This window comes from Lonchura striata, chromosome Z (assembly GCF_050655825.1).
Source record: "Lonchura striata isolate lonStrDom1 chromosome Z, ASM5065582v1, whole genome shotgun sequence".
Lineage (NCBI taxonomy): Eukaryota > Metazoa > Chordata > Aves > Passeriformes > Estrildidae > Lonchura > Lonchura striata.
Window position 1 is genome coordinate 34,396,987 of NC_140740.1, and position 26,106 is coordinate 34,423,092.

The window sequence follows — 26,106 nt, forward strand, 5'->3', positions numbered from 1 at the left end:
ATAGCAATATGGTGTGCAATTATGCAATACAGAGCTATATTCCACCCGATTTTTATTTTCCACTTAAGTATGCAATTTTTCTGTATTCTGCAATGCTTAGATTGGAATAGGAGCATTCTTATGAATATAAAAGGTGAAACAGTATGACTTCTTTGGAAGTTAAAAACTATTGCTTTTTAACCTATAGATGAGAATATGTGTTGAAATTGCACCATGATCTTAACAACGATTTTAAAAACATTTAACAAAAATACCTCCTTTACGGCCAACTCGACTATCCATAAATTTCTCTATAGTTTCAAATTCATCTTCTTCAGGTTGTGGAACATCTTCTCCACAAACTTCTAGCAAATCATCAGAATCTGTCTTGGTTTCTTCAGCTTCTTTGTAACTAATGTTGACTGTTGCCTGGCGACGAGATCCCCTCTTATCATAATCATCATCCTCTTCCTCCTCATCCTCTGAAGAATCAAGCTGCCTCTTTTTTGGTCCTGCACTCTTTTTCCCACTTTTTGGCTTAATTCTTCAAGACAATAATGTATGACAAAACAATCATGTTTCAACAAGTGCAACAATAAATTATCTGCATTGTTTTCTGAATACATGTATTTCATGAATGTCAATTACTATGCTTTCATTTAAAGGAAAGCAGGAAAAGGTATTCACTAGAAAGCATTAATATATTATCATATTATGAATATTAAAAAAAAAAACACACTTTTTTTTTTCTCAGTATGTACTACCATTTACAGTTGCATGCATAGTAGTAGTACATACTCATTTGCTTTTTAGAAATAGTTTAGAGTAGAGCATTCAAACGCCCAACTTCTTACCTGATTGGAGGTTTCCGGCTTTTGACCTTGTTTTTTGGCTCATAGTCAGATTCATTCTCTTCACAGCTGCTTTTCTCCCTGTCTTCCTCTGATTCGGAATCTGAACCTGTTCCCGACATTGATCCTGATCCTGACATTTGCCAGTCTTCACTGTACATGATGAAAGACAAAACAGTAATTTCATGCTGTTGCACTTTTTAGAACAGTTATTCATCCATGAGGAATACACTGACATTTCAAGACTCTTCACAGAAATAAAAATCTTTTAACAGTTATTTCAATTGATGGGACAAAATTTTGTCCTCAGTGATACTAGGTAAGTTAAAAAATGTACAATGGCATCAAAGGGATTTGGACTAAGAGGTAGATTTAAAATCTAAAATAACAACAAAAATCTGGATATCTATATAAATTTCAGCATGAAGAAATGAGTTAATGTGACATTAAGAAAACAAAGCACTTAACAAGTTTACCTGATAAGATACATATTCATCAGAAGTTAGACATGTTCAAATCATAAAGTCCTATCATACTGTATTTTGGAGAGTCTCATATTGTCTAATGCCTATGGTCTCGGTAGCCCATGTGAAGAATCCACAACTTTGGCATAAGAATTGAAAAATTATAGAGGCAGATTTGAGAAATGCAGAAAAACCTGAACTGCAGCAACTAGTGCGTGGCACTGGCTCCCAAAAGCTTCCACTAAACTCTCACATCAGTGATTTGCAGCCAGGCAAGGTACTATGAGTAAGACACTTGTGACTGAGTAGCAGGATTCCCTGCTTTCTGCTTAACTGAGATTTTTTTATTTCATGACAGGAAAGATGATGTACAGTGTCTTGATTCAAACTGATACATGAAAATTCAATCTTAATAGCTTAAATAACAAGTTCATAGTTATTTAATATCAATACTAAAATAACTTTTAAGCACGTCCAAGGAAAAGAAAAAAGGAAACAAAAGCAACCCCACAAAAATCAAAAAGATAAGCCATCTGGCATTAACCAAGGGATTCTAACTTGAATTTGCTTTGAGACAACCTGTTTAAGTAGTTTCCTACCTCTACAAGAACTTTTATGGCTTTTTATGGAATTTTATTCAAAAGTAAACTGCAATGAAGTATTTTAGAAATAAAAACACTGATGAATGTTTTCAAACAATATTGCAGACTCTTTTGCTGAGAAATTAGTGTGATAGATATGTTCATTTGATAGTTTATTTTAAAATTACAAAATTGGAAATGAAAGATCAAGACAAATTAAAAAGAGAACTTAAGGATTTCAAGAGCAAGGAAATCAAAAGTTACAAGCATCTGTCTCTATGATAAAAAACATGTGCTATTACTTAGGAAAGTGTCTTACTCTTTATGTGTTTTCTTCTTCTTGGTTTCACTGGATGAGTCATCTGCTGAATCTTCACTACTTGAAGAGTCCTGCAGGGAAAGGAAATAAACCAAAACCAATTCATTTTTACAAAAACAATTATGTAAAAAAATCTTCTAACAAGTAGATTTTGAAAAGATACATCAGTTTCCACTTTCAAATTTGAGGTGTATTATTCATATTTTACCCCCTTCATGCCTTGCAGTTTAGTTATTAGAACACTGCTGTTTTTGTATTTTTCCATGAATACTCTGTGCCAATACCGCTCCGGAGAACACCACATAAAACCCCCATCTTAAAAAATCAATATTGTGCCCACATAAAAACAGTCATGGTGTAAGCTGCTCCACATTACTTAAGATGATGTCTCTGTAAAAATCCTAATGACATCTCCTACCCTCAAGAGCTTTTTTACCTTTCATATTTGTTCACATTAAACCACGAGTTTAAGAAAGTTTCGAGACTAGCGTATCCCTTCTTTCTTTACAATAGAAGAAAAAACAAGAATCCTCTTAAACCTAGATTTTCTTAAGGCCAGTCTCATTGTCTTAAACTTAGTTTAGAATAACTTTTATCCTGAAAAGTATCTTTCTGGAAGAGAGTGCTTAACAGGCGTAAATTAACATTTTAATGATACGTGATTGAGTTTTCTGTTTAAAAGATGAGCTGCTAAATCAGATAAAAACAAAAATTCAACAAAATGAGTGTGACTACATTACGAAGTCTTTGTAATACAGGGAAAAAAAGACTGTTTTCCGATTAATGTTCTTAAAAGATATTCCTACTGCAAAAAGTCAACGTTTCTTTAGCCTATGATTTAGTTTTGAAACCTGGAATACAGACCTCATTCTTAAAATACAGGAATTCTTTCGCAGTAACTATTACAAGACTTGTAAAAATTAGTTTTCTACTTCATATTGAATTTCTGAAAACTACAGCAGACATCTTTTCCAAAAACACATTGAAAAAATAAGTTAGCATTTTTATTTGTCTTTACAATAAACTCAAGAAGCCAGACATGCAATGTAGTGTGGCTTGAAAATTTTGTCTAGACAACAAACAATAGCTACCTAAAAAAAGCACAGAATCAAGAGGGCTATAATTCTGGGACAACTCACTTGGAAACAAGTAACCAGAGGTACCTTTACTTTTCTACAAAAAAATGTCAGTTACTTGAATGTTAATTTTAGAGACTAACCCCAGGCTTCTATGCAGTCAGAGAATATGAATTCGCTCTATGTAATTTTACTGCAATGTGTAAGACAATGAGACAGGAATGTGTACATTTTAAAATTACATTAATCACCTCTTCTGAAACACTGTCTGATGAGGCTGCCTTTTGTTGTTGCTGCTTCTTGAGCACTGCTGATCTTTGCACAGCAAGTATACTTGGACTAGACTTCCAAAACTAAACAGGAATAGAGATGCAAGAGTCAGTGAAACATACTGAAAATCTCCAGTTTACCACATACTTGTCCTAAGTAGCATCTTAATTTTATCAATTAAAAAATTTCACTACAGAAAATTTTACTACAAAACACTAACATTAACTCACAATATCAGACACCTTTTTAAAGTCGTAAGATTTCTACAAAACAGAATGTTATATGCTAATCACCAGAATAATTACTGAAACATATTTAACCATAGTTGTGTAGGTAATTGTTAAAGCAAAACTTTATAAAGTACACTTTTAAATTCACACAGATAAATTCTTTCAGACTGCTCAACTATTACGCTTTTCTTTAATGCAGTAATACTTAAAACACATGGGAGAAAGTTTAACCGGGAATCCTTAACACAGTTTTTAGTTCTTGGTGTGACTCATCTATAACTACCTATATAAATGAGAGTATACCACTCCATAAACATGGGAGAGTGCATGTAATTCTAGTGCCCTGGGTTAAAGAGATTTCTCAATACCACTTTTTTCCTGCTTTTAGCAGACTTATTGATAAAGAAAGCTAACTGTATGTAAGCTTGAAATTTTTATACAATTATTTATAGATACAATGAAACCAAGCATTTGAGAAAAAATGTAGAAATAGAATTCAGGAACAACATTGTGTGTTATCTTTCTCTTCCAGAAATTCCAGGAAATTAGCACATGCTTCTGTACGATGAAATTATGTAGCCTTTTAACTGAAAATACTTAAATACTTACAAATGTGAGAAGTTTAAAAGCACTAATTTAAGTACTTATATGAGAAACTTGCCCAATGTTTAATGCACCAAAGTACGTGCTTTCACTAACCCAATCAAGTTAGAATCTAATTAAGAACACTTCATTACATCATTTTTTTAAAATTAGCACTGCTCTTTAAAATAATTTTAGATTTTTTTTTTAGTATTTCCTTGCCACTTTTTCAGTATTTCCTTTGCCATTTCCTTGACAAAGGATTCATTTATGTATATTTACCTCAGATCCGTCAACTTTTGGTGGTTTAGACTGAATTTGTTTCTTCTCTCTAGATGCATCAGACTCTGATTCTGATTGAGTGCCTGACTCTGAACCACAGTCAGAGTCACTGCTGCCTGACTGGCTGCTGGTTCCGTCACTACTGCTTCCAGAGCTTGAACCAGATCCAGAAGCTGATGCTGACCCAGAATCATCATCTGATCGGCTGCAATGACAAGTTAGATATTACACAACTGCCAAAGTAACAGGATTAAAAGAAAAGTCACCTTAGCTTTACCTATAACTCAACTGTTAAATTAGACCAGACAAATGGGTAGCATACAAATGGAGGCAGTCAACTAAATAAGCTGAGTTGACTACAGCTAGAAATAAACAGGGAATAAGAATTTAAAGTGCAATTAGATACTCTATGTGAAGCCAAAATAGAGCAAAGCCGTTCAAATTAATACAGTAGTGTCACACAGGGGAATTAAAAGTGGTAGAAATGCTTTGTAGCCACACAAACTTGAGCTTCACCCTTTCTAAATCCCTGCTTAGCACCATCAAATGCCATATTAGCTAATGGTTCCGTCTATTTCACAAAAGACTATCCGATATTGTTTTCAATCTTCATAAAGCCAAGGTAGCCCTTAAAACAAAACAAAAAGCTGCACAGACTATGGTCTTCTGTCAAAAGAGCAGCACAAATTTTTCCTACATGGACAACTCTTAATTTGTCAGAGGTGGTATGACTTTTACCAAAGCACTTGGCATACACTTCAGCAGTCTAAATTATTTCATCTGCATATTCACTTTACATCAGATTTAACATAATTAGAACACACATTAATTAAAGCTACTTCTTTTATAATTTTAGCATTTGTTTTTCATAGATAGATGAGTTTGAAATGTCAGTAAAATTCCTGACTAGATTAATACTAAATTTCAAAGCTATCATGAGAAAGAAACAAAATAATTTCAAATTATGTACACACTGCAAAATAATTTCAAATTATGTACACACTGACACAAATGCTTAAAAACCAGAGTAAACATGAAGTTGGAACTGAAAAACCTTAAAGCCAAAACTGTACCAAATCCCAGCTGGTCTCTGCCAGCACAATTCATCTAGTTGACAATCAGCTGGAGGTGAAGTGCAGGAGATCATTTGCCACAGAATATACTTAATGGACTATTTTAGAACTACAGAGCAAAGCAAAATCACTCCTCTGCTTTTGCTGCCACCAACAAAACTCTGTCAGAAAATAAGAAATTAAGCTATTCATTAACAGATCCCTGCAGAGTGTATCTCCATCAGCCATCTGCAACCAGCAACCATGAAAATAAAGAGGGGCAAAGAGAGCACAGTGAAGCTTCCTTGCTCTGAAGGGCAAGATGTGGAGAAACACCTTGCTACTTGGTTCTTTGCACTTACTGAGAGGAAAGCTGGGAAACAAGAAGGCTGCTCAGAAATTTCCACTTTCTTTTATCAAAGTCTTACTTCAGATATGGTGCTGTAACACTAACCCCACTTGTCCAAAAAGCAGGATACAGATTATGATGCTACAATGTATCACCAGAGGTTAAATGACACCAGAAATTAATGACACTCCATGATTGTCTTCTTAACAGAAGAAAAACTATTGTAATAGAGTTTTTGCAAACAAATATTGCCTTACCTTAAATACTAGGTGAATTGCACCTTTACAAAACAACCATATTTCTCAGCAAAGCAAAGTGGCATAAATACATGTCAGAGAGACTACAGAAGGCAGCACTAACTCTAAATTAATATGTATACAGAAGAAAACTCAGCATGGAGAGACACAAGTAAATATCAGCCAAAGTACCAGTCAGAAAAAGTTACCAAAAATATGCAAATCCTAAAGAACCTTGAAGGAGGGGAAAGGAATCAAGTACCTTTATGCAGGACAAGGCTTGCTCAAAGAGGACATTAATAACATGGATTACCAAATCAACTTATGCAAAACACTAAGCCATATGGATGGTAATTAAGTCAGCTTTCCACATAGCAGTAAAATAGTTCACACATACTAATACAGTGCTAACCATGTGTTTAACTGCTCAGAGAGACACAGACAACCAAAACAAAGTGCCTGTTGTCTAAGCTAGCATGGGGAAACTAACACTGGAATAATACATCTTGGTCAACTTACTAACACTATAAGAAACATCTAAACCAGATACAGAAGAGAATGGTGGAGAGGTAGAAAACTTAAAAAAAATTTGTTTACTTAGATAAGCAAGTGTAAGCAAGAATTACACAGATTAGATAGAATCACAGAATCATCAAGATTGGAAGAGATTTTCAAGATCATCCACTGAACCCAGCACTACCACTGTAACTCCTAAACCACATCACCCACCACCAGATCAAATGCCTCTTGGACATCTCCAGGGATAAATAATTGATGGGAAACTTTCAGTTGTTTTATGCTCTTCACAGGAAGTTCCAAAAGGACTGAAATAGGGGGAAAAAAGTCTAGTGGATAATGCCATTTGCTGTAGAGTTTGATGGGAAAAAAAAAACAGCTAATGGCAGATCTTATTATTTACTAAGAGATCAGCTGACTATCATCTAAAGTCTCTGTTAAACAGTACCAACACATCAACATGTGGATATTGATGTAGATCGTACAATATCCAGAAAAAAGAACACGGGCTCCTTATCTTGCCATCTAGCTCTCCTCAAAGCTCTAAGTCTGGCAATGAATTTTCATTAGGCTTATGAGAAGGACCAGCAAAGAGCTATTCCATAATCCTTGTTACTCAAAATAAATTGGCCTTATATGAAGAAGAGCAACCTAATACAACTCAACTGTATCACAACTCACAGTAACATCTGACAAAGAGTAAAAATCTTAATTCAACCACATTACTAATAAATGCAAGACTACAAAACAAACCTGCACATAGAAGTAAAAGGAATGGGGAGAGAAATTCTAAGAAAATTATGAGAAATTACAAGAAGAAAAAACAAGTAATAAAGTTCACCACACTGATTCAGAGCTGCCCATACTGACACCATGCACAAAGGGCAATGTAGGATCCCTACCAGAGATTAACATACAGAACACAGAACAGAAAAAAAATAGTCATATGAAATTCAAACACTATAGCAGCAATATCTTCCTAAGCTTTCTTATCCCACAGTGTCAAATCAGAACAAGGAAAGGAGAAAAGACACAATGTGTAGCCTGAAATAATTTTACAACCAGGGTAACATCAATGACTTGCTGAAACATTTACCAAAGCTTAGTATTCTATGTCAGTTTACATACATACATAAAGCATTTGAAACTAACTCATAAAAAACACTACAGGAGTTCAAACACACTAGTCTATGCTGGGAAGAGCTTACTTCAACTATAACCGTCCAAATTAATGCAGTTGTGTGAAACTTCTATGAACTCCAAGTTCTGCCTGTGCACCACATAGCTCCAGATATCTTCATGGAACTACAGCATGTATTAAAAAAATTAGGTAAGAATAACAAATAGGTTTTAATTTCATTTCATGTCTGCTGTTGACTTCCCTGTTGAATTCTTGCCTGTTGACTTGCCACGGAACAAGTAAATGACAGGCTCCCAGAGCTACCAAAGCAATGTTTCTTTTATCATGTACTTTCATACACTGTTTCAACCTGAAACCTGGGGGCACAAACTCTACGAAGATAGCACTTTAAGTCAAACCTAAAGCTCTTGTTTGCAAAGGAGGTAGAAAGTCAAATAATAAATAAACTCTGCATAAAGACAAATTACAGATCTTTAAGACAGTACAGACAAGCAGCACTGCATGAGATACAAATCCTCAATAGCTGCAACAGTCCATACATCAAAGGACTTCCTCCAGAGACATATGTAACAGATATGGGGCACAAAAGACAAAAAGCACACCTACAGAAAGAACTACAGGTTTAAGGCTCAGTTTTCAGTGTGTATTTTCAATATTAGAGAGAAAATTAGTATTTTTCTTTCTATAAGTCAAAGATCCAAAAAAGAGCATGTTCATGCCAATATCAAAATACTATATACTTCTGGATGCATACTGTCCCTTTGCTTTTCACATACTTAAAAAAAGTAAAATACGGGTCTAGCACTTCCAATGATAATATTTGGTATAACACAGCAATTTAAAGAAAACATTTTTGTAGCAACACAACAACAACAAAACCTCTACAAACCAACAGGACTAGGTATCTATTCAAACAGAAATTGAATAGAATTTTTCAGTCTAAGAATTAGTTCTTAATTAGCTCTTAAGCTCTGTCTCTACAAGGCAGACAGAAAAAATACAGTTATCAATTGGTTTTTTTTGTTTCTTCACATATTTCACACAAAGCAATTTTAGACTAATATCAGACTCAACTAATGATCCACTTTCAATATAACAGAGAACCTTATTTGTTTTTTACAAAACACCTGTAAGAAAGCAGCAGCAATGAACTAAAAGCATAGACCTATGCAACCTTTTCTAAAAATGAAGAAATTCACCAAAATATGCACAGACTTACATGGGACAAGGGGAGAAGAGTTACATAAAGAGGAGAATAAAGTATTTTACCTCACAACAAATGGAAAAGTGAAATATATCTGTGGCATTTTCTAGCCACATCTCTTAAGCAGTGTCCACAGTGGAAAAATGAGGCAGTAAAAATTAAGTCTTACTGAAAACCCAATACAGCAGCAGTTTTCCATTTCAACTTCTATTAAGCATAGATACTAGCAGTTTACTACATCATATCAATTTAACACACAGAGACCAATGATTTCTAGCACTTTCCCTCTGCAGATGTAACATCACTGGGACATTATCTGTACTTTTATTTTTGTTTCACATGTAGTGATGACCTAAACAAAACAATGAGTCATTGCTTTGAATTATCACATGAGCCAGAGTAACCCTGCCTCGGGACTTAACTGAGAAACTATCTCTTAAAGACAGCCTTCCTAGTGATAAAGACAATCCATACTTTAAACTGATGCAAGGAACGACAGGATTTACCTAAAGGCTTTATCATGCTCTAAGGAGCCAGCCTTGTAGCTGCAGCATTTGCGCTAAGGTGTACTTTGTAAGAGCTTCCCCCTCTCCCAGCCTCACCACAGTTCACCATCGAGATAAAACTGGCACATGAAGACAATGGTTCTCAAAGAGGAGTGCGCACAAGCTCATAAGACAATTTGTGGGGTTATGCAACGAATATATTGAAACTGATATTTAGATTTATTTTTATCTAAAACAAACAAACAAAACCAAAAAACCCCACCCAAACCAAAGTAACAATCCATGAAATGCAAGAAGGAAAGGACCGGAGGACAGGAAGGACAGAAAGGAAGGGGGGACAGAGGTAGACCCCAAATCACAACTTCAACTCTACAAACATTCAAGCATTTAATAAATGGCTTGACACTTGTAAGTTTATTCAGCTTGTATGTCTGATGGGCTGGTGTCACATAAGGCAGTTGAGGGGCCCTGGAGGAAGTATGTGCTTCACAAACCAGACAGTGGCACGATCACTCCACTCCTGTGTGCAGTGAGACAGACCTGTGTGCAGTTTGTCTCTGCTTGATGAGGTGGATTCCTGAATAGTATTACATCCTTTTAACCAAACTAACCCTTACAGAATGGAGTAGTTTAAAAAGAATCCTGTAAGGAAACAATGGACTGAAGGTACTGTGAGTGTATGTGAAATGACAATGGCAGTACTGACACTTCTACTACAGTACAAGCTCTTCATAAGCCTCTTTATAAGCCACACTTCAAAGAAACAGAGACAATTTAATGACATCTGACAAGAAGTTGGATTAAAGAAAACTTCAGTAATCAAGACTATTCAAAATACTACTTACCCATGTTAACTCTTACTCTTACCCTAAATGTGTATCATAACTTGAGATATTAGCCAATGGTAGCATGAAACCACCACAATTAGCAAAACATTTGAAAACTAACCATCCAGAACACAAAGATAAAACTTCATTTTTTCCAGCAATGTTTCAAGTAATGCAATAGTAGTCTTAAAAAAATTATTTAATTTAATGATAAATGTTTAGCAGCCTGCTCTGAGGTTTTCTTGTGTAAGATCCAGGGGAAAAAAACAGCATGCCATCTGAGAATTTAATTTTTGTTGCTTAAAAATTACTAAAATAATGCATGGAAAACTACAGCGACAAACTGAAGCACATTTCTTTGACAGCAAACACAAATGTGTCAAAGATGCATAGAAAACATTGCTGAAGATTTGAAGAAACAAGTATTAGAACATCATCCATATAAGAAGGTTTGCTCTATGGTTGGATGAAGGTACAGTTGCTTCTAACATGTCTCAAATTCAGGAATTTCAGTAATGAGGTACACAAAAAATTACTCTTCCTAAGTCACTAAAGGAAAAGCAATAGAGAAATTATCAACAGTAAACTAATTTTTAAATTTAAAAAAAATTAAAAAGTTTTCTGAAAAAACTATGCTAATGTAACTAGGAATGTGTGGTTGCTTTGGCTAGAATAAAAAACAGAGTCTAGTAAGGGCAGTAAGAGGTTGCAGTACAAAATAAAGTCATCCACTCCATCAATAATAGGTAAGCTATTGCAGCAAAGAATCTGGAGTCAGAAGAATGCAGGAAGTCACTGAAGTTCTTCATTTTATGAAAACAAGTCCATTAAATAGTAAAATATTTACTATACTTTGTAGCAAGATAGGAAATGAACATAAAAAATATTTATACCATAAGAGGTTGAACTGTAAAGAAGCATTGTTGACTAGGAATATTAGTTCTCGGTAAGCTCTGAAGGTGTTTGTTTTAAAAAGAAGAGTGCTTCAAATATACTGGCTATTTCTGTGGAAATAATTTGTTAGCAGTAATATGCTGCCTTGCAGATATTTTTGAAAAAAATAAACGGATTTTATGTATCCCTTCCAAGTGAAGGCGACATTTTAACAGTGAAAAAGCAGCTGCTTTTCAAAAGAAACTCATGCCATAGAGACAGCATTTTGAAAACAGATGTTTGGAAAGGTTTCCATCATTACATGATTTTATTACTAAAACCAGTGCATGTTACCTAAAAAAGCTATTGTATCTATACACATTAAAAGCTGGGAGATAAAAATTCCCAGACTTTTAAAAATTTTTCCAAGAAGTTTCAGTGGGTTTTGAACTCATTTGTTAAAAAACATGAAAACTGCAATCCCTTCAGATTAACATGCATGAAATGACTGACAGGGTACTTGGAAATTTACTAGACAAAATTTAATAAAAAACTTCACATAATTAGTTCATGGGACTGAAAAAATAGTACTTCGACTTAGTAAGTGCAGTACACAATGCACTTCTTCCATCTGAAGCTATGTATCTTTGCTAGGCGCTAGTCATTAAAATAAAGTACCAAAATAAACTTAACGAAGAACCATACCGTCAAGCCACTGTGTCATAAAATGCTAAACTAAGATATTACTAAACAAGAATATTTTTAATATTTTTCTAGTAAGTGCTAAAAGGGTTCTTTTATCAATAAAAAGCTAATATTTTCCAATATTAAATCTTTATATCATACTTTTAAATGTTCTAATTCCTGTATATGCTTTATAAAGGTAGATTGTAGTACAAGTATTATTACATGTATATATTTCATAAATTATATATATATACATTGAGATGCACACTGAAATATTGACAGGAGTGCACAAACAACAGTTTTGGAGACCAGTGCTCTAAGACATTAAAAAAAAAAAAGTAAAGGAGAGCTGTCCTCCTTTTTCCTCAACCTAGAAAAGGAGCAAGCCTTATTAAAAACAACCATCAATCTGTAATCCCTTTTGCAAAATTAACTATGACCGTCTTCCACATAAGCAATAATTCAGATTAAATCCTAGTATGCTAGATGCTAAACTTAAAGAGTAGAAATTTAATTACTTAAGAAGAGGTATATACACTTACACATGGGAATTCAAAGACAGCATTTACATCTGTCATTTCCTCACAGTAAAAGAGGAACACAGAAACAAGAAACAGAACTGTAAAACTTCTCTTTAACTGCTCCTAATTACTGTGAGTTGCTCTGAGTTACAGAAATATTTACACAATTCATACTGGGAACAGTATGCCCTGCCACACTTTGAAAACACATTCAGTCCTCACCAATACATTCACCTGTTGGTGAGGAGATATAAAAATAACTTTTTCTGACAATGGTATTGTTGCTTTCTCCACTTACCCTGATGGTATCAGAGAGAAGACAGCTTTTCAAAACTGCTTCTGTTCTCATAAACATTCTTAAGCATCTATTAAAATGTGGAAGAAATGAGCAGGAATGATCAGGCAGTATTGCATAAGACTACTATCCTGAAAGCAGGACAGAATAAACCAGTGGAAATAAACACAGAATCTAGGAGAAAACCCTAGACCGATTTAAAATGAAAAAGGTGGTTTTGGTATTACTCAATTTTAGCACATGTACTACATGGTGCAACACCATCTCTCCTTTCCCCTAGCACATGGAACTGCAGATGTGACTAATAAAACAGGCAGCAGGATAGAGCAAATGTAAAACCCATTTACCAGTTTTTGAAATGCAATTGTTTAAGTTTCTGAAGGTCATGGGAAAGTACATACAGGTGTTTCAGACAGATTTTTAGTAGCTCAGCTGAATTTTCTTCATCTCCTGAAATGGGACACCCCAACAACCAGCTATAACAAGGCAAAAAATAATAATTATCAGCTGGAGAGAGGTCTAAAAGCTTTTCAGAGTATGAAGACAAGTAATATTTTAACAGAAATCTCTGATTTCAACAACTTGTATTAGCAGAATTTCATAAATGATTTAATCTTCCTTGAAGTGGAAAAGGAAAGGAAATACAAAATACGAAGAAATTATGTATTTTCTGAAAATACTCAATGGAAGCTACCACTGCAAACCAAATGATAAGTGAGAATATTTCATACTGTGCTAAAATTTGACTTTTAAAAACGTTGCTACAAGACAAAAAACCTGTCTGATAGAAAGGCAGTTTACCTCCATTTAAGAAACAGAACCTAAGTTCTGCAATGACGATATTAAAAACACAGGGAGATAATAGCAGTGAGGTAGCCATAGTATCTGGTTGCTTTCTATTTTCCATGGGATTTGCCTATGGGATTCATCTACATTTTTCCAGGCACAGCCTATAAGCAATTTACTTTCTAGCCAAAAAACTTTAATCGTCAGCTGATACAGTTTAACTAGGGTCCCTAATCTGACCAATTTTCCTTGCAACAAGTAATGTCCATTAGTGCAAATTAGCAACACTGACTTTCACAAAATTAATCACCTGAATTGACATTACAAATTACTGAGATTCTAGTGCTTATGTCTAAGGGAAGAATGGCAACAAACATTACATATTTCCTAAAACACTGATTAGAACACCGTAACAATTAGCTGTCTGCTGCTGTCTAATGCTATCACACAAATGCCTTCTCAGGAACAGGGCTTCTGGTTCCCCCTCTTAAGGGTTCATCTTACAGAAAAAGAGATGCCAAGTGCATTATTTCTTGACAATTCTTCCTATACAAGCCAGGGTCTTTGCCTAAGTTGCCCCATTGGAAACAACTCAGCAAAGCACTCAACAAAAGTGGACACCTTGCCCTTACTCCTGGACATACCTAAGGCAGAATAGGACAAGTAGCCTAGATACAACTTAACCAGCCTTTTATTTTGCTTGAGTATCTGTATCTACTTTTTCATTTCTTAAAAAAAAAAAAACAAAACCAAAAACAAACAAACAAAAAACCCCCACCCTGATTAAAACTGGCAACTAAATGAAAACTTAATTTTAGGCAGCACAAATTAGGACCTACATCTGTCTCTCCCTCAGCCTTTCCAAACTTTGTCAAGATGATCTCTCTACAGAACACTGAAAAGCTGGAACCTACTTTTTTCATTCAAGTCTCCAGGCAAAACAGTCACTTTACCCAACATAATCAGAGCAATTATCAGCATAACAGACTTCATTCTCAGTTAACTGAGAATGTTTGTCATGAATCTGTGTTTGTCAAATTCACTCTACTTCACCATGTCACATTATGTTTATTATTCCCTCCATGCTCTGGCCTTGAACTGTTGGCCTCTTCAAAATTGCACTTTATTGTCCAATTTGCCTTTTTTTCTTACCTTCTTCCCAGATGACTGGGATTTCAAAAAGCCAAATTGCTCCAGAAATTATAAACATTATCAAGACCACAACATAAAGTGCAGATGGAAACAGGGAAAAGCAAGTTAAGTTACATAACAGAGGTGTTATTATATTAGATACAGTAATAAAATGTTCGCTAAGATTAACCACTTTAGACACTTTTAGGCACTTAACTCCATTAATCAAAACAAAATTTAATCTTCTGTGTCACATAAGTCTTCTTCCCTCTTCCACCTTCAAGCAAATTACTTGCATTACTTATATTTTAAAAGGTAATACAAAAATGTCATTATTTCTTTAAAGATGCTCCTGAATAAGAAACCTTAAATTGCATTCACTTTGCCCAACTGAAACAGAAAAAACAAACACTCAAAAACCCAGCCTCCCCTCTTGTGCTAGATTGCAAGGTAATGTCAGTATTCTGTTTGCCATCTGTTACAGGCAGGGCAGTTATCTTCTGTTAATTATGCAGTTTTCTTTATCTCTTCCACAACCAATTCTCCCTCTGGGGACACATCTGCTGTTAATGGGCCATTGAGTGTCACTCCATGACTGATAAAAACTATTTGATCCCATTTCGAGATCCTCTGCCCAGAGAGAACCAAGCATTCCTAACTGGATATAATCTGAGATTTTGGGACACCAGGACAGCCTTTTCTACTGGATTCCCAGAGGGGTAGCTGCCTTTTACACTGGATTCCCAGAGGAAGACCAGGCCCATCTACACCAGCACTGGATCTTCAGAGGAAGACTACACTCTTCAAATAGATCACTGCTTCAACAGAACACATCAGTCCCTCCAGGAGGACCACCATTTCAATTGGACTGTACCAACACCCTGACCAACAGGGTGTCAGGTTGTATTCTGACTCTGTCCATGTTGTTTCATATTACTGCATTGTTTATTTCCTTCCCAAACTCCTGCTACCATATCTCGTGCCTGAGAGCCCCCCTTAATTTCAAAATTATAACAATTTGGAGGGAGGGGGTTTACATTTTCAATTTCAGGGGAGGCCCCTGCCTTCCTTAGCAGACACCTGTCTTTTTCAAACCAAGACACATCTCCAAACTAAACTAAGACTAGTATAAAAGACTGTGCAGAACAGTGGATATGGAAATGGATATGGAAAATAGAAACAAACATGATGGATAAAGCACTAATAATCTCCTTGATACTGCTGAAGTGAGACAATTTCTTTACTGTGCAAACAAACCCCAGCAACAATGAAAAACTTAGCAGTCAGCAGTAACTTCCAGTAGCAGGACAATAGCATATACTGAAAATGAAGAGCGGGTGTCAGGATGGAAGTTCTACATGAAAAAATAGTTTAATGTATGTTGACAAATGAGGTGTAAAGTCTAGAAAGAACACTTTCCAGGATATGCACTTAAGAAATCTCTTTCCTCTAGCCCTTGATAGCTCCATCTCTACAGCAGCAGATGTCAAATCTGATTTGGTATGGAATTTAGATACACCCTGAAAGAATTTTTCTGTTGTTTTTAAATGAATACTCTCTCTGGGTACTCCCTCCATGTTCAAATCTATGCTTGAATGCAGTATTTATTTGTGAACTCCTTGAAAGAAAAGCAACATAGGTTAAAGAAGGTACAAAGCAGGTAACAGGTTAAAACAAATATAATTTTTTTTCCCAACTCCCCCAAATAAATATCTATGCAATGAAACTGGGGAACACTTTGGAGAAATGACAGGCTTAAAGCAAGTATCCTACCACACAGCTCTTAGTTTAGCTGCCTTAAGTTCAGCTTCACCTATCCTTTAGAACATTAGAACAAAGTGCCCCTGAGAGGATCATACAATGAGAAACTAGGCACTAGGAACACAAATCCTAAAATGGAAAGCTAAACAAGTCACCTTGTGAAAGAGCTGATAGAAAATTTATATTCCTGTCCAGGACAATAACTGATCTAAGAACAGCTAATTTAACATCACTGATTTCCAGTGCATTCATTAGACGATGTTAACCTTAGCGATCTTCTCTTGCAAGGCAAGTAAGACACAGTAACAATTTAAGCAAATTAAAGTTCAATACACTAAAAAATAGAGATTACTCTCTGCAGAGTCTTTGAAACTTAGATCTGAGATGACAATTGACTGTCTCCTTTGATGCTTGGTTGTTGGGTTTTTAAAAACAAGCTGAAGGAAGAAAAGCAAAGGAATATGAAGAACCCATTCAAAATGTGCAGAAGTAACAGACACTTAATGCCAAACTCACAAAATCACAAGTAAGTTTTTATAGGCAAATGCTAAGTAAATAGCTTTTCTAGCTTTATTTCTTCCAGAAATTTTTACTATTTAACTTAATTACAATGCATAAGGTGGCATGATCTTACTCATCACTGCCAGCAAAGAACAGAGGGCACAAAGAGTATCAAATTGTTATGTTATTTCAAATGTTATTTCCTATCCTCAGCTATTATAGAGTATGAACTGAATTTAATTTTCCTGGTATGGTCTAACACATTGTGTTTCCTGTACTGCAGACTAATTATTTGCTGCTACTACTGTAAGCAAAGCGACGTTATCAAAATTAAACTGATTACCTACCAACTTTCATGACCGTATGAACTACATTTCAAGTCTTTATTAGAAAGGTGCAAGTCACACATCTTAAGAGCACAAAGAACCTTTCACAGTCAGGAGGTATCAGTGATTACTCAAGGGTCTACTACTTTCTTATGTAATCTGAGAAACCTTCAACACACAGATGGATCCCGCAGCAACACAGTATCTTTACCAGAAGCTCCTTAACTACCAGCAAGAAAGTATTACATTGAATTTAATAAACAAGCAAACAAAAACAAACCTTAAAAACCCCAAACAAACAAACAAAAAGCCAACCAACCAAAGAAAACAGTTGAAGCAGCCAAAGGACACCATCTGGACAGGTCTGATGTATATACTGCCAGTACCACAACACTTCACTTTGTCTTGAGGAACATGAAAAGTTTCCATTAGCTAAAATCTTGAAACTCTCAGAATAAAGAAATTTAACTTAAAATATGTGGTACAGGTATGTGACATCCAGTTGGGTTAGACAAAAAACAGGGATAAACTCAGCAGGAGTTCCAAAACCAAACTTAAGATCACACGCAGATCAAGAGCCAGATGACAAATTTTTAATTTTTTCTTTTAGTTGGGAAGGTTTCCAGGGAAAAACAAACAAACAAAAAACAACTCGGGTTTGGATACATGATCTCTCTGAATTCTTCCAAAAAGTGAAAAGATGCTTTTAACTCTGATTTGGATACCTTATCATGCTTTAGTATGTTTAATTCTGTAAGAGATTGTTTCTGATAAAATAACAATTTGTTAATTAAGGAGAAAAATACTACAAAGAGCTTGCTTTATCTACTACCTGTTTACAGTACATGCTACCAACAGTCTTCTTTACCATTCAGGTACTTTTGTTGATCTGAGAATTCCTATGCAGTATGTATGTACTGAAATATATAGTTTTACATACATGCTCTCTCTTGCTGTATACACGCATTTTTATTTATGTCATCTATTAAACTCCTACTAAAAGGATGCCAGTGCATGCAATTCTGTATTCAAGTAATTCTGCAAATATCCTTGGTCAATTTCTATTTTAACTCCCACTTAGATTTCATGAAAGCGAGAACCTAAAGTCGCAGCTTTAAGCAAATCCTCTTTACTTTCTATGGAAGGTATGCATTTAGATAGTAAATTGAAGCCTGTTGATCAAGTCTTTACTCTTTACTTAATTATGTGGTCCACAGATTACAATCCACAAAACAAATTAAACCCACTGAAATTCCTATCTTCTTTTAACATCAACTTTCAAGTGTATAAAGACTTGTAGAAGTCTTTGGTGTAAGCAGCTGCTTTCTGCTTCCTGCAAAAATGGTCAGCTACCTTCCACTCAAGCAACACTGAGCGCATGCCTTTTTACCTAGGAAAGAAAGGTATGCTCAAGTCCTCTATGCCTTGTTCTGCAGAAAGAAGAGCACAGAGACAGGAAATGCAAGAGCAAAGAGATACACAATCAGATTGTTATTCAAATAGTGCCAACATTTCACTGCTGCAGTCCTTGTTCTACCTGGCACTTGTCTTGCAGTTCAGGTACAACTGTCCTTCCTTGCTGATTAAGCTTTCTTATTGCTATGTAACTCAAATGTACGTATTCACATTAGATTTTCGATGATGAATTGTACTGAATGCTGTCAAGAACACTATACAAAGATGCTCTGCTTGAGTAAGCTTCTCAGCATACTGCTTAGTAAGTCTTTGTGTCTACACTCACTTGCTATCCAGATGAATAATATCTGATATTTTACCTTGAGCTACATAAAAACATTATAGAATAGTTATTTCTAGTAAATAAGAAACTGGAAAGTAGACTCCACTGTGATTACTGGGCAGGAACTTGAACACCAAGCAACAAGACTAGTTAACAATGTTTACAATAATTCCATCATGTTCAGTTCTAGTACTAATTTAGAGCTTCAGAGGCTGAAATAGGCAAGAAAAGTCCAAATCATGTGGCCATGCACTTTTCCACTTGCAGCAAAACAGAACTTCAGGACCAACATCTGCAACCAGGGAAAGTTTTCTAGTGATCTATCAGACAGATGAATAGATACAATGCTGGAAAGGTATGAAGCAGTGTGACAAACTGTTCATTCTTCTTTAGAAAAAAACAAACCCTAACACAGTGAATAAAGGCAAGCTACAATCCCTTACCACAGTCTATTAAGTCAAAGGTTTATGATCAGCCCCTTCTCTAGCTTTCCTACTGCTGAGAATACTACAAACTTTCAACAACTTTTTTAAGTTGTGGTGTTTCCATAAAACACCATGTGCTGCTGTATTTTTGTAAAACCAGCCATGACCAATTGCTTAAGTTTCTGAAGTAATGATGGTGGCTCTGCTACATCAGGCTGTATTTATAATCACTCCAGAATGAGAGGAATGGAAGTTGACACCATACACCAAAGGCAAGTGAACTGCCTTGCTGCGCTACTGAAGTATCAAATTCACAAACTGACACAAATTTTCAGAGTTCTACTACTTAACATTAATTCTGCTGCTTAGATGAACACTGTACTCATCTTCATCTCTTTTGCTTCCTACTAATCCTTCAATTTGATCTTCTTTGCAATTTACTCCCAGTAGCAGTTCTCAATTACTTTCTTCACTTACTTCATTTCCATCCCTAGCATTCTGGGATCACTATAAGCTTAGTAAACATATTCTGCTGCCAATTTCTATCTCCATTCTCTAAAATTCACACATCCAGATTTGAAGAATAATTACAACAACACATTCCAAGTTACAGTAAGTATCTGTCTACAGCTGCAGCTTGCTAAGGTACTCACCTCAGAGCGAAAATCATCTAGAGTACTGGTAACCTACATATTAAAGTAAAAAACTCAGCTATAACCCAAGGATAAGTAATATAAAAATATTCTGCATTATTTTAATAATGGAACTAGGTTAGACAAAAGAGAGTTCCATCATTTAAAATGCCAAGTTTTCTTGCTTCACTTACACAAACAGCTTTCTGATAATGAACATGAAAATAAACTTTCCAAGGCCTGCTTGTGAATTAGACTATGGGCTTATCAAGCAACATAAGCCTAAGAAAAACAGTTGATTTAAAAATTTTTCTAAGTTTTAAGATGTGCTCAGAAGGACATTTAAGATGAAGAATAAAGTCTCACTTTCCAGTCAAATATGAAGTTTTGAGTACTGTGCATTCTCCTGATACATGTTTTTCATTTAATTCATGGGAACTTTATGACATTTAATTGCTTTAGTCTTATGAACTGCTACAGCTTTTAAATAACTTTGATATACAGATAGTTATGGGCAATCACAGTTCAATACAAAATAGTTTCTCCATAGATCTTTAGCAAGGTGGCTTCTTTCAAGTAGTAAGCAAATTCACATAATAACTTGTCCCAGGTAGGTTCATGCTCTTTGGAAGGTTTTGTTTTCCCTTTTTTTTGAAGTAACAAGCAATATTTTACCCCAGAAAAGACTTCAAACTTGATTCTTAACTGTGACAGTATCAACTTTATAGGAAGCAGAAATCTTCAAAAATTACTATGTGTTAGAGCTTACAAATTATTCACAAAATTGAAAATCTACTGTCTTTCTAGGAAAACTTCTGCATATAATAGGAAGCTTGACATAAAAATACACAAGAATTATAAAAGTCTCTTTAGTTTCACTGTTCATAAATTTCCTTGTGATCTGTACCCAGGGCCACCTAAACAATTCTCTCTTCCCTGTCTTCCCAGTCCATCATACACTGTAGAAGTTTGATGGCCAGCACACGCTGGCTGATTAGCTGGCACTTATATGTTCTTCTTGCATTTCTTCTCTTGAGGCAATAATTCCGATCTCTCTCTACCCAGCTGGAAGTTTCATAGTCTGCAGAATGTAGTTTTCTTTATGGCCCTCTGACTGACAGAATTAGCTAACCAGTTGAACAGGCTGTAATCTGACAGGAAGAGGGGCAGAAAAACAGCACAGTCACAAACTACCTCTTAGTCTAATGCTCACCTTTTATTGGTAAGTTGATTTTTAAACCTCTAGGTTTATCATATTTCCAGTTTTAGAAATCTAAACTTTGTAGTGCAGGAGAGTCTTTTTGAACTTGGAACTGTTCTAGTAAATGAACTTAATTCCATCCCCTACAACTGGCTGTCACCCTGCATGGACACAAAGACATTCTAATCAGGCTCTTCCAAACATTTGAACCAAGACTGTAATTTCACATTAGAGTACTGATTTTGGGTTTCTTTTTAGTTAAGAGCACAGCTGGACAACAGTCCTTTCACTTCCAAAAACAAAGTTAACACTTTCAGCTACACAAGTCTGACAGCTCTCAAGAATGACCAAAAAAAAAAACCAACCAACTAAAATAAATAGAAATGCATATGTATAAGTATAAATATTATATCTTTTATAAAATATAAATACAAAAAACTAACTAAAAAAAAAAACGATTAGGGTTTTATACAACATATATTATGCATGTGTGCCTTGCACATTCATAGAGGACAGCTTTAACACTTTAATTCAATGTGTTTGAATTTGTTTGAATTTGTTTTTTCAAGCACTTTTTTTCCCCTCAAAAGAGATACTATGCTGCTGGATGCCAACATGGCTTTAATACCACTTCAGCGTTATTATGTAAGACATGTACATGATCACTCCCATTCTTAGCTGAAATAATGTGAACGTAACAAGCAGATTAAGCACCTGTAAGAAAGCAAAACCAGTCTTCCTATGATCTGCCTGCAAACCACATTTCAGCATTCAGTTCAGATATAACTTAATTTTAGTACACAAAATATTAAAAAATATATAGCCAAGAATAACTGAAATAAACAAGTGCTTACCTTGACTCTCCACTACTGTTTCCTACACTTTCTTCATCACTATGCCCATTCATTGTAAAAATTAAAAAGTTTAAAAAAATAAATAGAAGTCCACGCAAGGTACAAGGGAGATATCAGGAATCCACTTCTTGCTACTCTGTATGTTTTCCAAACACTGTATGTGTTTGCTTTAGTGCTCTCGGCGGGTATTCAAGATTTTTCCCAATACCTAAAATAGGTAAGGAACACATTAACATAATTTTAATGTATGTTTGCAGTTGAAGACATACTAAAAATAAACTTTTTTTTTCCACTAAGAGTGAAAGGGGGTATGTTTGATATCATGTTTGTAACTCAAAATTTTCTTTTTTTTTGTGTGTGTGTTACCTGTTCATGGCTGATCATTTTATTACCATTTCCTTTTCTGAGAAAAAAATATTTCCTGCTGTCTGTGAAAACAACAAAAAATAATGTCCAGAGAACAACAGGTCTTCATATAAATAATTTTTTTAAAACTGGAAGATCTATATAAAATGCACAAAAAAAAGGGGAAAACTATCTTGCTTTTTGTTTGACTGCAACAGGGTTCCAACATACACTTCTTTTTGCCATACTTCTTTATGCAACTTTTCATGGATGGTGCTCTAAAGATGGCAACTTCTGCTGAACTACTAACTCCAGAATAGGAAAAATTACAGCAATTACATTTTCATTAGTACTGCAGGGTGAGAACAGTTTCCTTTCTGCACAAGAAGTTGTGTCCTAACTTTGAGCATAGTATTGAATTCAGGACAAAAGAGATCTAAATAGTAAAGAAAAAATGCCTACTTGAAGATTAATGTTCTGCCAAGATCTTCTCAGTAAAATGTATTTCATACCCAAAATATAGTGCAAGCATTTCCAAGAACACACTTAATGCTACCCACTTAAGAGTTGTGGGCAGCAGCAGGAAGACTGTACACGGGCTCCCACTAAATCCAACCAGCACGATCCCAGAGATGGAATGATCATTATTCCACATATATCAGTCCCTAGTCCTGATTACTATGCAGTCAGTATTTGAAGCATCCAGAGAAAGTTTAAGGTCACGGTAAATGGGCTGCAAGTATAAACTCAAGGGATCAGATGAACTCGCGCCCTCAAGGAATTAGTGGTGTGAAGGAGATTAGGGTCTTGCCTGCCCCAGGGTGCTCCCCAAAAGCAAGCCACGGCCCAACCCGAGCCAATCGAGGCACTGGTGAAGAAACTCTCGCTCTGGGGAGGGCACTGCCCTGCGCTCCCACCGCCGGGCTACTCCGGACCGCGAACAATGGCAATGAGGAACGAGAGAGCGATCAGGAGGAGCCCCGCCGCCACAGCGGGGCCGCGAAGCGCGACTGGGGAGCCCGCGGGGAAGTACTGAAGCGCCGGGCGATCCTGCGACGGCACGAACCGCCGCGCCTAGGGTACCCAGGAAACACCGCGGGCGACAGCAAAACTTTCTCCCCGCTGCCCGCTCTCTGCTCCGGGCCGATCCGGTCCCGACTCTCATCCTCTACCGCCCGCGCCGCTCTCTCGCTGCCCGCCCACAGGGAGCTCGTGCAGCGCCACCCGCTTGCACCGCAAACCGCGCGGCCTCCACGGGCGCCGCTCTCTGGCAGCGCTTCCAAGGCCACCACCGCCGCCCTCCACGATCGCTTCCCCCGGCGCCCCCCACGGCCCGGAGCGGAGCCGCTGTCGGGCCCCCAGACGGCTCCGCACTGGCTCCCCCCGCAGGAGCGCGCGGGCAGCAGCTCGACCGCACTGCTCATCTCAGTCCCGCAGGATACCTCCCTCTCGGCGGAGAACAGGCAGAGGGTCCGACAAGCCAGCCCAGCGCACGGCATCGACCGCCCTCGGGACCGGCAGCGGGGCTGCATTTCCTCCGCACCGCCCGCCCCCCTCTGGCTTTCATCTCCGGCAGCTACACAGCTCCCGGCCGGCGAAGAGAGGCATGGCGGCCTTTGCCTACCTGGCGTGTGTGGGGCCCGGCCGGCCCAACCCTCCCCGGGCCCCCTCAAGGCCTGAGGCCTCGATGCGCCCCGCGAGGCGTACTGCTGCTCGTACCGCAGCCCTGAGACGCGGGCGGCTCCCGCGGCCACGGCCGGGCCCGGGAGGCCGCCGCTGCTCTTGCCGGCTCCGCGCTGCCCGCGCCGCGGGGTCGCTCGCTCTGTCGCTCGAACAATGGGGTCAGGACCACGCTGGGAGGGCCGCAGGGAGAACCGGAGTAGGCTCAGGTCCGCTCTGCCGCCGACTCCTAAGTCCGAGCAACCGCCGCCATCACGCCGCCGCTCCGCTCAGCCTCCCCCTCCCTCGGTCGGAAGGAAACCCCGGGCGTGATGTCAGCCCTGCGCCCTGGGACCGACCGGTAGCGGAAGGAGGAGCCTCGGGCGGAGGCGACGAGCAGCAGCTCCGCCGCCGGCCTCGGACAGCGCGGCGGAAGCCGTGCGGTCGCTCTGGGAGCTGCTGGGGTCGCCGCAGCTCCCGCCCGCCATCTGGACTTACCTCCCTTCTGCCTAGCGCTGGGAAAGCTCCCATCCGGTGTGCGAGCGCAGGGCGCTGCCCGATGGGCGCCATGAGCTGAGTGCCGCGGCCGCAGCCGGGAGGGGGCCGCCTGATACTGCGCTGCGCGGCGCAAGCGTTTTGTTTGCGGTTTTCGGTGTAAAATCACGGCCTGACGAAAAACGCACCGCGTTTCTCACTTCACGCGGTCACAAGCGGTGCTGAAGCGTGCTTAGGGAGGTTTGGACTGTTCCCTGGCAGGGAGCTGGCTTCCTCCTTGATCCAAATATCTACGCCCGCTCCTTGCCAGCCCATCAGCATGGTGTAATGAGATGCGTGGTCGTTATTGGAAAACACCGAACAACCCAACCCCGAAAAAACAACACACATGGTTGCTCTTTCAGGGTGAGCAATGCTGGCTGCCTTGGTGCTCAGTGATGTGTGGGACAGCTGATGTACACACCACCCTGCAGCTGAGTTGGTTAGGTCTCCTGGAGCCTACCAAGGAACCTTGAGTGCACCAAGTATGATGTGATGTTGCATGTCACACTTAACAATAAGGAGCTGCAGAGGCCAGATGAGGCATATACACTCAGTTCTCACAGTTCTCATATACACTCACTTTTCGTGGCGATTACCACGAAATTTCAGTGATGAATGACAGAGAAAAAGATTTCCCTCTGGAGTTAAGAAAGATGCATTTAGGAATTGCTTGGACAAGAAAACAGCTTTAAAGTTTACAACAAAGGGATAATTGTGCTATGTTCCTTACTGAAGCACTGAAGTTTGCCCAAGTCATCTTAATGGAGAATATTTTGTGATATTGCAAAGAGCAATGGGACTCAAGTTTAAATTGAAGAGTGTCAAAATAAAAATAACTTTTAAATTAAAGTAAATTTAAAAAAATACCTAACCCCTTCCCATGGGCAGGTGGCTGTTCAGCCATCCCTAGGGGAGCAGCGCTCTATCATATATCCACCATCTTTCTTTCCCCCTCAGTTTATATACTGAGCATGATGCCATGATGCCATACGGTCTGAAACATCCCTGTGGTCATTTGGGCTAAACTATCCTAGCTTCCAACTCCTTGCACACCTCCAGCCTCCTCATTGGTGGGATGGGATGAGGAGCAGGAAAAGCTCTGACTCTGCATAAGCCCGGATCAGAAGTAATTAAAACATACTTGTTTTATCAACACTGTTTCCAGCATGTGAAAAACACCAATTACTTGGTTTTTAAAATTTTAAAAGTTTAATAATAATAAAAAGGTTATAAAAACAGTAATACAATTAGAGTAATAAAAATTTAGAGTTAGGACAATTACAAGAGAATAAAAAGCAAAGACTTATGGATGTCCAGATGCTCTCGGGCACTTAAGCCACAACAAGCATGCCTTGTGAACAAAGGAAGA

The 26,106-nt window shown here is 37.7% G+C and overlaps 1 protein-coding gene across 5 annotated transcripts in view; it reads right to left on the reverse strand.

The window, feature by feature from the left end:
* Positions 1-24,785, reverse strand: part of CHD1 (chromodomain helicase DNA binding protein 1) — a 54,625-nt gene extending 29,840 nt beyond the window's left edge. For 2 of the 5 annotated variants that reach the window (XM_085567259.1, XM_085567260.1), the window contains exons 1-7: positions 24,699-24,785; positions 22,197-22,404; positions 4,635-4,839; positions 3,522-3,623; positions 2,195-2,265; positions 834-983; positions 255-523 (exon numbers count right to left, since the gene is read on the reverse strand). In XM_085567259.1, the coding sequence (XP_085423385.1) occupies positions 255-523; positions 834-983; positions 2,195-2,265; positions 3,522-3,623; positions 4,635-4,839; positions 22,197-22,249 (850 nt within the window). In that variant the 5' untranslated portion in view covers positions 22,250-22,404; positions 24,699-24,785. Of the gene's footprint in view, positions 1-254; positions 524-833; positions 984-2,194; positions 2,266-3,521; positions 3,624-4,634; positions 4,840-22,196; positions 22,405-24,165; positions 24,513-24,698 lie in introns of those variants that run through there. The other 3 variants (XM_021546224.3, XM_021546226.4, XM_085567258.1) reach the window with 2 other exon arrangements.
* Between the last annotated feature and the right edge of the window lie 1,321 nt (positions 24,786-26,106).